General features: G+C 40.0%; 1 protein-coding gene across 6 annotated transcripts in view; it reads right to left on the bottom strand.

Annotated features, from left to right (window-relative positions):
• LIMCH1 (LIM and calponin homology domains 1) overlaps positions 1–14,128 on the bottom strand; it is a 180,248-nt gene that overhangs the window by 116,093 nt on the left and 50,027 nt on the right. For all 6 annotated transcript variants that reach the window (XM_062642449.1, XM_062642447.1, XM_062642448.1 and 3 more), the window contains exon 2: positions 2,100–2,170. In XM_062642449.1, the coding sequence (XP_062498433.1) occupies positions 2,100–2,170 (71 nt within the window). The remainder of the gene's footprint in view (positions 1–2,099; positions 2,171–14,128) is intronic.

Raw genomic sequence — 14,128 nt, 5'->3', positions numbered from 1 at the left:
TGAGACCAGGTTTTCATCTATTTGTTGAGGTCAGCTGCAATGAAAGCTCAGCATATTGGAAGGAGGTCAAGATAAAGCTTGAATACTACTCGAATTTGTTCATGAGGTACCCAGGTAGATGTCTTATAAGCCAGAAAAATCCTGTCTAGAAAGACAATATTGCCTGTAGCAGCTTTACAAGCATCTCTTCATTATGCGACAGATAAAAAATTAACTATCAGTGCTTCATTTGCCAAATCCTGTACTTTTTGAAGATACATTAAGAGTTCTCAGTGTTACACCCCAAATTTCTGTTGAATTCTTTATTTTACAGGGGTCTTGGAACACTTTATTGTTGGCCTTATAATCTGTTCATCATCCAAAAGCCAAACCAGAAGGCCAAATTGGTAGCTCCTTGGTTAATGCTCTGTAGCCTAAAAGAGTTTTATTCACTAACCACAGCTATGAGGAGCTGGATGCAATTCCAACATCATAGCCTCTCAGATTTGAGGTTGAGGAAGCAGATCCCTTCAAACTGATTTGCATCGATCCACAGATGGTAAACAAGGACAAGCAATTTGTCAAACATCACAGAACAACTTAGTAGTATAACCAAGTTTTGTCCCTTGACCTGCTTATTACTGGAGCTCTCAGCCTCCTAAGAAATACATATTTATTCATTTCATTAGCAAAACATTAGTTAGTTAAGCTTTCCATCTTAAAGATTTACAGCATTTAAATTAGACTACCACTGCTTACTTGCAGATATTACAATCTAATCTTGAAATACACATCCCTTACTTTTCATGCGATGCAATTCAACCTCAACTTTTAAAGAGCACTGTGAAGTGATTCAGCACACTGCACTTCCCTTGACCAGTCAGAAGAGATCTTGTGCAAGAGGCAACCCTTAAATACAAAGGGGTAAACTACATGCTCCTTCCGAGTTACACAACTTTGGTCAACAATAACAACTACTTCCCTCATCCCAAAGCTACTCCTCAGCAAAGAGATGCAACTACAATCAAAGTAGATCATATAATTTCCTTTCCTGAATATTTTTTCCCATTTAACAGCTAAATTCAAGCTGTCTGATTAATGACACCAGTAGACAACACTATTTACACAAGTACGTTTTGAAGCTATCGTAAGCTACCTAGAGTTGAGTTACACAATGTTAGCTCAACTCTACTGCTGAAAATGGTTTCCAAATTCCAGTACCTTTCATCGTATAAAACTTAACCAATAGTTTCAATGATCTAGCTAAACATCTCAGGAAATCTCATTTATAAATTTCAATATGCATTAAGTTCTTCACAGGCTTTTTCCTTCTTATGTGCAAAGTCAGCTTTTACCAACTTCAGTGACAACCCTGCACACTCAGGCAAAGGATTTGGTCCATACATGTGATTCAGAACAGTGGATTCTCCCAAAACTCCTGATGACCTGCCTGGGATTTTCAAAGAACTATGGGCATTAGGGAACACTTCCAAATTGCTCTTAAAAGTCACCAGCTTTGGTATCTAAGCCCACAGCATGCTTTTGGAAGACTCTCTAAAAACTAGCTGTTAAAACCACAGAGAGAAATGTGCAAAAGCAAACTTGTGCCTCTTGTCCAAAAATCACAAAGCACATTATTCAAATACACCTTTAGGTAAAATTTAGAGGATGTCTAACCTTTCCAGGAACTATAAAAGCAGCTGAGTATTGATGGTATTCAGATGGCTAACTCTTGACAGTGTTTGGACCTGGAGTTGGTCCAAAACACCTCACTACAGCAGAGATGTCCACAGTCAGGTGTGGAACACCATTTGCCAATCTGTGGTTAACATCTTTAAATAAAAGGAAACCAAAAAGCAAACATCATTTTTACTTTACATAACTTAACTAAGGAGCTGGGTTGGAGTGAGGGAAGCACTTTGTAAAACCTGTTTTCTTTAAGCCACATTTCAATCCTCACCATAACAATAGCTATGGCACTGACAGGATGCTGCAGTGAAAGACCTGTGTGCAGTGTCAACACTCGCAAAAGGAAACCGACATCTGGACATATGGGCTAAAGTTAATTTCAGCTCTAGTCAAGATTCTGTTCAAGGCTCAAAACTGTAAGTGTTACTTACTCACACAGAAGAATGCCATTTTCTAAACCCGAACGAAAATCTTTGTCACCAAAACTTCTGCCGGTCACTTGCTGCAAAAGAGTAGGGGGAAACAAAAGAGTGATATCCATTAGAAAGTGTGCTTTACGAGAGCAATTCATAACATTCAGTTAAAGCACCTGCTGCATAGGAAACATCTGAGCTTTACATGCCTTGCCAAAGGATTAAGTCATGTCCATCAACCAGTTTCCTCCTTCCCATTTCATTGAGGTATTTAACACACGGAACAAAGTATTTGCTCGGGACAGTGCAATTACAGGTTATAACAGAGCTGTGTTCTAGAAGTTTAAAGCAAAACCAACAAACCAAAAATCACAATGTAATCTTAGGAGCATTTTAATAACTTCATTCTATAGTGTTTTGAATTTTAAAATTATTTTGTTTAGACAAATTGTGTAGATTTACTGCTTTTTTTTGCACCATGTTAAAAATCTTGTACTGGGCTTTTGGTCTTTAACCTATCACCTTTCTAGAGTAAGCAAGGGCAATCAAAAGTCCTCACATGAGTAACAGACATTCAGACACATACCACAATACTCCTACTCATAGCAAATGATATTCCACATCATGAAGTCAATTGCGACTGTGAATACAAACTCAGTGGAAGCTAAGGTTTATGCACCTACTCACAGTCCTGTCAGGGATGCTTGGAAAAGGAGGTACTTTACAAGTTCTTAAGCCTGTCTGTGTTGCTTGGGGATAGACCACCTAGGAACTGCCTAGGAATTCCAATCTCGCCAGAGGGTGCCAAACGCTACAAGCATGACTGAACCCCCATTTATGACTAACTACCATGTTGACAATGGCTTGCCATTCATCCTCAAATCATTCTCAACAGATGACATGTTCAGTTAAAAGAATACTTTTTATTACCACCACCAAATATATAAAAATAGTTGCTATGTTTAGAAAGCACTGAACAGAAACAAAACAAAGCAAAAAAGAAGCCTGCTAGTTTTTAATTGTCCTCTAGGAGGTCTTCTCCTCACCCAGCCAAAACATTTACCGGATGCTTATAGAGTTCTCATGGCTTGTATCCAATCTTTCAGCAAGACCCTTGCTCTGGGCGTTGCTGCCACCATACAGAATAGTGACCTGGGGACGCATCTGTCCTTAAGTCTCTATTTTCTCCTTGCTGTTCCACTCAGATTCAAGACCCTTCCCTTCCCAGTTTCCTGTCATAAAGACAGCAATTTATAAAAACTGACAAGTTTGGCACTTTCCCATGGGATTAGCAAATGCTCAAGCTTCACAAATGCTGGTTATAGCTATGCACAGTCTTGGGCAGAGAACAACCCTTTTTTTGAATTGAAGTGCAAATACAAAGCTCAAAACCTAATCCCCACTTAATTATAAAACTACTGGTTTTTTTTAATGTGAAGGAACTTCTCCCACAAACTGGTATGACAGTGTGCAAACTTTACCACCCCCCACCATTATTCTGAAAAGTGTTATCATAATGACATCAGTTCACAATCATATTTTATGCACATGAATTAAGTAGAACAAGGCATACCTCAGAAGAAACCAGATGCAATCAGTGAATGATCTTTAACAATTTTAACTATCTCTAATGACAGCAAATCATCTCTAATCTTGATCTGCTATGACAGGGAAATCATGACAATAAACCCATTAGCATTTGGGATGAACAACAGACAGAGCACATCAAAACTGACTTTTCTTTTAACCATAAAGTACAGTAAAGAAAGGAGGAGGAAGAGTGATCTTGTAACAGCCTGACTCATAGGGTTTTTTTTAATCTATGCAGGAAAAAAAAAAAATAAAAGAAAAATTATCGTAATCTTATTTCACTCCTCAATATCAAATGTTCCAGCTATGGAAGTCAATATTCTTATGAGTTTGCTGAGTACCCTCATTCACCAGGGTGCAGCACTGAAACTGTTAATGCAATTCAGGTGAGAATCTACTGCCAAAAACTGTTACCTGAGTACCACTGTCTTTACTGTTGATGTAGGAAAGTTTCATACATAATTTCTGGCCACATGAATAAAATCATGAAATGCAAATGCACAGCTGGAACAACAATGCATCCAGCGAGAGGTACAACAGAAACAGACAGCAGGTGAGGAAAGACGGGGAGGTACAGGAGTAGAGCATGTCTGTTTGAAAAGGAAGTATATGAGGTATGGAAAGGTTGATGCCTGCTCTAGATGATCCAGCTGCACAGAGGAAAATCCAGCTGCACAGAGGAAACATTAATCAGCCACAAGTCTCCTGATTTAACCAATTAAAATGTAAAAAAAAGTGCAACAGAGAAAGGGTAGAAGCTAAAAATAACCATGAAGATAACATTTTAAATTACAAAGATAAAAGTATCAGAGGACCAAAAGGAGCAAAAGCTGGGTCCACCTTTTCCAGAGGAAATTAGAGCTCAGTTTCTTGGCATACACGTACATCCCTGTCTCTGCAGAGTCTCCTTTGGGCCATACCCTCAAGGACAAGCACACCAGGTCCACAGGCCAGCCTCATGGGCACTGCTGAGATAACCTTTGCTCAGCACACAGGCTGGAAGGAATGAGCATTTTAAGTGAGCATTTAAAGCCCTGCTTCAAGCAGCAGGATTGGCACTCAAATAGCTAAGTATATACTAAAGTTTGGCCAAAGTCATGCTAAAAGGAAAGCAGGTGCATTAGCCATGACATCACAAAACCACTGCATACATCACAGGAACATGTTCATATCATTGATCTAAGCTGTTCTGTTCCTACTAGCATACCTTCCATGCCTGGAAAAACAAAAAAAAAACCTCTGGTCTGACTGCCAGATGAAACTCTGAAAACACCAACATACAAGGATTAGAGGGAAGCACTTACAGTGCTTCTACTGAGTTTAATTGACAGAAGAAAATTTTACATATACAGCCAGGTACAGAAAAATGGAATACAGGGGAACAGATCTTTAGCCCATCAGCTTTTATACTACAGAGAAACGGTGTTCAGAACAGAACCTGCACAAAATCAGTCACGGACAAATGCCAAAAACTGAAAGAACATTGAGTCCTGGTCTTTCTTCTCAAGGTCCTCTCTAGACCACCACATCTTAATGTACTTTCAAGACACAACTCTACCTGTTACCAGACCAGCACACTTAGGCAGCACAAAAGGAAGCAGGATACATGGAAGAGCTCCGTATTCACTTCTGCAATGCCAGCACATGGTAATTCCCTGCAGTGCAGGGGTACCAAAGCTAGAATGAATCACCTTAAAGGGAAAACACAAGCTATATCCTGCCAGTGATTACTAAAAAAGCCTCCCATTTCTTTAATAAGTCCTATAAAGCTCAGAGGGAGCAACCTGCCTTTCCATATCATACTGCAAATTAAAAATAGAGAACAGAAGTGAAACAATATAATTTTTTATTGTGTTTCTTTCATATGAGGAGGAGTTGTTGCTATTCATCATCTGGATGAAATTTTCTTCTCTGTAGAAAACTGTGAGCGCCGTCAACCAGGGTAATTATTTGACTGCCGGACATGTTTCTCAGTTTCGCTGCCACTTAACAACCCAGAAAATGAACCTAAAAATGAATCTCCAAAAGGAATATTAGGAGACTAAACCACAGCACACTCATGCTGTATCACAAGCTTATGGCAACAATTGTAGTATGTATTTACACACAGTAACGCTTCTTATACCCAGTTTTGTTCTTGATTAACTCCTTTGTTCATTGCAGTTACGCATACCACTAAATTTATGCCATCAAGGATGGCTGTCATCCAGCCACTAACCATTGCCATATTACACAACTTTATTTTCACTAAGCTTCAGTTCACATTGTTTTCCTTGTGCTTTTTGGTATTGTTGCTGGTGCTTCCTGAGATGGAGCTTGCAAAGCCCCTGGTGTCAAAACAGCTTAAGGGCAAGAAAAAGAAAAGGTGACAAATTACTGAGCAGATGTTGGCCCCAGGTGAAATTTATCTCAGACAATGAGACATAAGTAGTTGAATAAACACTAGGTCATCAGGGACAAGAGTCTGAAAACAGTTAGCTTAATTTTCTATGTGCACATGTGAAAATAGCATGTAAAGCAGTGAACAAAAATATAGACACATCAGGGAGAGGTCTTTGTTACTCATCATAGGATTTGGAGAGCTACTGAAGCATGACAGCAAGGAAAGAAAAACTTTCAAAAAGTTTGGTAGGTTGTTAATTTCTTTATATATGGGTATGCTGCATTTCTATCTTCTGCAACCACTATTTACTCTATATGATTTTTCAGGAACCCTGTTACTTAACTAGAAAACATCCTGCTTTTACTTCAGGGTGATGTGAAGGTAAGGTGTAAACTATAATAATCACTGGTACTTAAACAGTAAGCATTGGATCATATAAGCAGCAGGGAACACAAGCCATCAGAAGAAGCATAACAGTTTTTAGGGCATCAAGATTTGGTGCCTCTAGAAATTTAAAGCCAGCTTCACACTTGCAGGCCCAAATTTTACCACTATTGTACTACTGCTACGGCAGCGCAATGGCACTTGAAGACCCCTCACCAGCTCCTGGTTCTGCCATGTGTCAGTCATGTGGTGCTTTGCTCTGCAAAAGTGGACACAACTCATCATCTAGGCATGAGTTCCCCCTCTCTTACTCCACAGCAGAGAGATTTCAATTGCTAAAATCACAGAATATAAGGCAGCCCTGAACAGCTTTATTACAAGTGTAAAGAAGCTAGCTGATTTAGAACAGACATATTTGAAGACTGCAAGAATGGAGCTTTCCAAGAGCAACGAACACCTATCCTCCAGGAAAGCTGAATGCCGATGAGCAGTCTGCACAAAGCTTTCCAAGGCATTATAGTATCAAGGTAAATTACTACTAAAATCAATAAAAGGGTGAACAACTGAAATTTCTTCTGTGTGTATTTCTACTCTGAGGACAAAACCATCTTGAGCTCAGAATGACTGATGTGGCCAGCAATGAAATTCTGCTGTAAGGAACTTCAAAATTTCAAGAATGCATGGGAAGAAGAAGGGAGATTTCACACTTGGGTAGCAAGATTAATCTGCAAAGAAAGCACTTAACATTTATTTTTAGAGCTTCCACTTTCTGGTCACTTAAGTTTAACTGCAGTTTGCAAAGTTTATTGGCTGTGGTGAAGTCCTCTCTGTTCTTTTCCTCTTGCTATTCACCCTCATACTATTCTTTAAAAAGCCAGGGAGTTGACTCGTTCTTTTTTACACTTCCTAGAAACTCCATTTTTTTTTTTTTAGCAGCAACAGAATGAAACAGTGGACAGCGTATTCTCTTCTATCTGCTTTAAAATCCCTTCTGCAACATATCAGTTGAATTAGCTGACAGTTCTGTGTCAATATATAGCATGCAAAACCATACCCACTGACACAAACATTCTCCCAACCCCTTTGGTGGGCCCAATTCTAAGTCCTCATTGAAGGAATGACTTCTTTACTACAGGATGCTAGTCGGTGACTTTTCCACAAAGGGAGAAACAACTAAAAACCCTCAACAGTTGCCGTTTTTTTTTTTCTTGCCCTTTGCGCAGTTTAAGTGAGGACAGGATCCTCTGAATGGACACATGCACTTACATTTAATATGTAGGCTGAAAGAACAGGTTCAGCTAGTACCCCATTTAGCAAACATGACGAAACACAGAAATGAGACTAAACAAATGTACCACCAGACAGAAATTTCCGCTCCAGGTCTCCATCTTCCCTGTTCTTCCTATTACACAAAAATTTACCAAGACAAAGACAACAGAGCTCTACTTATACTCAAGACAAACCATAAGCCAGCTCTGAACTACTGCAGAACAAGACTACTCTGTTGACTCAGGCCCTGAGTTTAGCAGGTCTTTTGACAACTCCCCCTCAAAGTCTTCTTATACACCAACAGAGAGATCAGCCTCAGTGTAGCTGGACTACAATTCTGCCTGCTGAAAAGCCAAGACATGATGGGAGAAGACAACTACAAGCAAACAAGGCTTACTGCTGCTGGTAAAGCACAGGCATCACTGTATTCCTCCTTTCTCCATTAACATACCACTGCCATCAGCAGCTATTACCTTCCTAAGGCTTTAAAGTCAGGTCTGGAAAGGTTTTGTCCTTACTAATCCTCTCCATCACCAGAGTTTTCCACACTGAAATTCTGCATTGCTAACAGTAGTATTATACACTCAGAGTCACCATACGTTGTTTGGATTTATGATCTTGTGGAGCCACACACATTTCTGCCAGGACATCTGGTAGTATAATCCCGCTTGGCTGGCAAGCTGCTAAGGAGCGTTAAAGTTTCATGATAGAGTAAAATCAGCCTCCTTTTTCATCTTCCCTCCCTAATGCTGTTTGTACACATTCCCAGGTGCTTTGCCAAAGTTTGCAGCCTTCCCTTCAGGGTGGGGTGGGGCAGAAAATGTTTCAATCAAGGTTGAACATTTTGTGGAGAAAGAGCAAAGAGCACCAAGTGAGAACTTAAAAGCAATTCCCATCCATCTTCTCTTGGCTGCAGTGCAAGCCCTGAAAGCTTCACCTACCAGCAGGTCATCCGTTACACCCAATTTGTATTTGACAGTCAGTAAATTGGTATAGCATCATCGTTTTACGGGTAACTAGATTCTTATCTGTACTTCAAGCGGTATTACCAAAATTAGATACCAGATGGCAGAACACCCTAAGATACCTGGTTGTAATCAATGGTTCAAATTAGGGTTCTTTTTATCGCTAAAGCAACCAACCAACCCCCTACTCAAACAAAACAAAAACAAAAAAAAAGGAAAATAAAAAAATAAGGTCTGTATGAGAAAAACTTACTTCCTGTTCTCTGGGACACACCATGCCTTTGTTAGGTTTCATATGAATTAAAGAAGAGAGGAGGAGGGGGTGGAGGCTCCTGCCACACATTTATCAGTAAGATGTCCATCCTCCCTGACTGGGGAAAAGGAGACATGAAGCATTATTTCAACAAAGTAACTTGTATTTGATGAACGCTACATCTTCCCATAACAGTATGTTCTTCAGCTCTGTACTCATTTCTGTAAAAACAAGACCCCATGCAGACAGTCAGAGGACCAGAGTTCAGGATTAGCATGTACAGTGTGGAGCCAACACATACAACACACCAGAAGACGGTGCAGGATGCACCTCCTTAATCCAAGGTCCTCATTTAACCTGGGTCCTGGCTGTCTGGAGAGCCTGGCTTCACTCTACACCATCTGGAGAAAGCTCCCTATTCAGCTACCCCTTCTACTACTGCTCAACCTACAGCATTTCAGGGTGAACCAGTGTTTAATGGCAGTTCCTGCATCTTTGAAAGGAAAAAGAACAGATGAGTACTAGTAATCATGAGCACCCTTTCCCAAGGTCTTATTTTCTTACTCAATCAGGCTAAACAAGCAGTCTGCTCATTGAAAAATGAAAGGTTATGAATTTTCCAACCTCTTTAGTATGATTTCCTGGGGCTTGCCATAGCCAGACAGGCACCCGCACTGCCTTCTATTGTCCCTCTTTAGCTGCATGCAGAAAAAAGAGTTCATACAGGGAACTACTCTCAAACCCAGTAACTACTGATTTAGCCAGTATTATGTCCCTAACACGATCCTTCTTGAACCCGAAATCAGTGCTGATGGAGCAATACAACTCAACCTCTGGCTACCGAACTCAGAGTAGCTGTCAGATCAACACATGTCATATTTTATCACCAAGCCAAAGACTTTTTACCAAAGGCCAGGAGATATTTTTTCCTTTGCCACAGGTTGATTGCACTAGCAACTACCCAGCAAAACAGGAAACTGGGCTTCTGGCCGTCTCTAAAAGTGCAAAGAATTAGAATAGACATTGGTTTATCCCTTAAGTCCTTTTTCTAGTTGCAGTATCCCACGGTCTTAAAAAAATGCTCCTGCAAAATATAGGCTACATTGCATCATCTACATGTTAAAACTGAAGTATCTACTAATAAAACTCTCTATTTTCTCTCCTCCAGCTTTAGAAAGTTTAGATAGTCTTGAATCAGAAGCATTTAAAGCTCTGTCAACTAATTACAGTCACAGAGGCTGAGCAAAACACAGGCAGCAGACTCCTCATTGAGCCCAAAGTCTTCTCACACTCAAAGCAATGAAGAGATCAACAGCTCTGTAGGGCATCTAGATTTGTTAATCCCCACTTTACACTGCTCTAACCTATTTTGCATTATCTCTGCATTTACATTTTACAAGACCACTCCACTGCTACTTCTTGGACAAGCAAATTTTTGACACCAGCGAGCTGCTTTTTGCTAGGAACATGAAGTTGTGAATGCTCCATCCCTGGCGGTGTTCAAGGCCAGGCTGGACAGAGCCTTGGGTAACATGGTTTAGTGTGAGGTGTCCCTGCCCATGGCAGGGGGGCTGGAATTAGATGATCTTAAGGTCTTTTCCAACCCTAACTATTCTATGATTCTATGATCTTGGCAGACAGCTTTAAAAATTAACACATTTAAAGCTGGACAGAGACAGGAATACAAACATACAAGAAGCTGCAAGTTAGAGAGAGCCAATAGTAGAAGCACTTCAGCTTGTCATTAACCACTGTCAACACAGAAACTACCAAAGCTCAGCACTATTACTGAGCTTTTGCAATGAAAAATGTCTGCTGGGAGACACCAGCCCCTCTTTTCGAAGAAATTAGGTGTTCACTTGAGAAAACCATTGCTGAATTTAACCAGCCATTGAAAGATGACACTTAAGGTCTTTAGGTCTCAGTGGAGCCTCTAAAATGATGATGATGAGCATCACTAGGAATCAGTCTACCTTGAAGCTTGTAAATTTAATGTCATCAAGTCACATCACAAGCCCATATGTAAAGTGTCCCATTTGCAGTTCTGTGCAATTTAAATACATATAGATATATAAAAGCATAGCTCAGCAAGACATTTTAAGAGCTGGTTCTCCAGACAATAAGCCTGGAAACCCAGAGCAAGCAAAGCAGGAAACTGTCTATGGGAAATAAGTCACCTCACAGACATTGCTGAATGGCATGATTCTATCTATTGTCAACGTAATTCTGAAAAACTTTGCCCCTTTCAAGTAAAAGAGAAAGAGGGAAAAAAAAAATAATCAGTGCTTCTGACAGCAGTACCAGAGCTCCTGGGGTGTTCCCTCTGAACTCAGGACTGTCACTTGGCATGTTCTCCAGCAGGAACAGAGATGTGTGCCATAGCTTTGCAGTCACTTGCAAAGAAACCATAGTACTACTGGCTTCTAAAAAGGAAAAAAATGTGCATTTTAAAAATCACAGAATGAAGAAAAATTATCCACTTCCCTGCAGAAAGAATGCTATCTTTAATTCAGCCTTACACTTTTGAAGCCTTCACTAATAACTCTTTGGAAGTAGATCTATTTTGTTCCTGCCTCTATAGAGACAGAGCTAAGGAAAAGTATTCACACTCTGAATGCTTTTCCAGCTAAGCCAGTTTTTAAACACAATTTGGCCATCAAGCAAGGGTGAAGCTATATTCATAGTGCTGTCAGGGAGTAGTAAGGGCCATCTGCTCCCAAAGGGCAGGGGAACCAGGAGATAAGGGTGGCCCTTGCACAGGCTGTGTCCTCCCTTGATGGAACAGTCACACAGGGCATGAACTGACAGATAAAACCATGTATTGATAACAAGGTCCATCCACTGCATCAGACATCACAAAGTGATGAACTGGGGCTGTCCGGGGGGTCCAGTCAGGAGCAAAAAAAAGATGGGGGCTAGAGACAGGACTGGAAAAAAGGCTACAACATGGGTCCAGAGTTCATCCAGGAACCAGGACCAAAGAGAAGGCACGAACACAACCTATAATGTATATACAAGAAGTCCATTATGCTGCATGCCAACAGCAATGTCTCCAGAAGCACCAGCTCTGAAGCCATGACAAACCTGACCAAGGAGGAGGAAACAGAATGAGTAGCCAGACCTCCAGATAACAACAGAAATGGTAATACTACTGCAATCCATGACAATTACTGTTTCTCAATGACATTGACTCACTTTACCCATCTTATAAGTAATGGATAAATCCCTTTCTTCTTCCCTCACATCTTGTACGAGAACTGAAGAGGATACCACATTGCATTGGTTTTGGCTGGGGTAGAGTTAATTTTCTTTATAGTACCTAGTATGGGGCTATGTTTTGGATTTGTGCTGGAAACAGTGTTGATAATATAGGGATATTTTCTTCATTGCTGAGCAGTGCTTACACAGAGTCAAGGCCTTTTCTGCTCTTCCCTACTCTCCTCCATGCCTCCTGTGTCCCAAATCCTGAATAAGACAATAAGCCCTGCAGAAGTAAATAGTGGCTGCCATTAATGCTCCAAACAAGAGAAACACTTAAGAATAGCTACAATCTTAAAATACAAAAAAAAAAATAATACTTCTGTAAGATTTCAAATCACAGCCTACATTTGAAATTTTTTCAAGAGCATCCACCAGCTTAAACAAAACTAAGAAGCTCCTATTCTTTTTTTCCATCTTCTGCACTATTTAATTCTCTCCCCTCCTTCTCCCAGCCTCCCAAAATCAAATTTTTCCATAACTGAAGAATGTAGACCTATTTTTCAGCAGATTGCTCCCACAGGAGTTAGGGATCTTGCAGTGTGTAACAAGTACTAGAACTGAAAGCCAGTTTTCATTCGATTTAGCTGGAATAGGGCAGATACACATAGGTACTGATAGAGTTTTCTGCTAAATGGAATTCATAAATCAGTATTGTTGTCTCTTGCAATGATAAACATGCCATTTACAGATCAAGAACATCAAGTCGTGACCTATTTACAAGGTTACCCTTCGAAAGAAAATGGCAATTTTACACAGGGCAAGTTGTTGCTATTTTCTCCCCTGCTGCTGCAGATACAGGGAGCCTTTGTTTGGAGGACACTGAGAACAGAAGAAGAAAGAGAGGAGGATTGATGACGCTTACAACAATAACAAACACTGCTCTTTTCTATTGCTAGAGCACCTGCTGCCTCCATCAGTTCAGGCTCATCCATTATGCAGCAGGCCAGCAGCAATAGCTCCAGAAGCACCAGCTCTGAAGCCATCATGGACCTGAGCAAGGAGCAAGGCACAGAACAAGCAACCTCTCATTTATCAAATTGATGAGCTTCACTAGCACTTACTCTCCTCTCTGTTCATCGCTGGTTGAAACAAATGCTAGGAACAATTAGATTAAGCATCTGGTTCAAATACATACAGTGGAATAAAAGAAATGCGTCTTCAACAGAATTTGGCAATTTAGCCTTGTGGTAAATAAATTCGTGAAGGGAGAAGAAAACCCAACAACTATTTTAATTGCTGTTACTTTATTTTTACTGTTAGTGGAAACCATGCAAGGTCTAAATGGACTGAAAGGAATGTAATTATTTCACTGTAATGCTTTAATAGTGGAAAAGGAGCCTATTAAAAACATGCTTAACATTTCCAACCTAAACAATATGAACTGCAAGTTTCAAAACATTTGCTACATTTCTACAATTCCAAGAAAACTTTTGTGTTGGCCACTTCCCCAGCAGAATCAGGCCTGTCCCACGAACATTTTCATGCTTCCCTCACACTACCAATCCAGAGTATCTCACTCATTCCAACAGGACAACACAAATGCTACATTACACATGAAGCACTGGCAGGACCCAACATCGAAAAGTATATTTAAAAATTATCAGCATTGGATGGCAAAGCACTTTTCGGAATTAGTTGATTAATTCACAACTTTCAGCTGTCAAAATGAGAGGAAAAAGCATGACTGATGTGAGTTCTTTATCAGCACACAGGTTTTCCATGTACCTCCTGACACTCATGAACATTGAGCAGCCTTCTTCAAATCTGAAATAAAAAAATTCCAGAGACCTTGAAACTAGTCATAAATCATATGAATATATAAAAAGGGAAATAACATTATTTTCCTAAACAAGCTGATTTTAAATTTCATATATTATTCAATTAGTAGATTAAAGGCAAATAAATATCATCAACTTATCCATTCCTCTCAAAAAGCACATAG

Source organism: Pezoporus occidentalis, unplaced genomic scaffold (assembly GCF_034315485.1).
Source record: "Pezoporus occidentalis ecotype Australia unplaced genomic scaffold, CSIRO_AGI_Poc_V1 ctg71, whole genome shotgun sequence".
Classification (NCBI taxonomy): domain Eukaryota; kingdom Metazoa; phylum Chordata; class Aves; order Psittaciformes; family Psittacidae; genus Pezoporus; species Pezoporus occidentalis.
The sequence above is the reverse complement of the archived record's forward strand: the minus strand, read 5'-3'. Positions and strand labels throughout refer to the sequence as shown.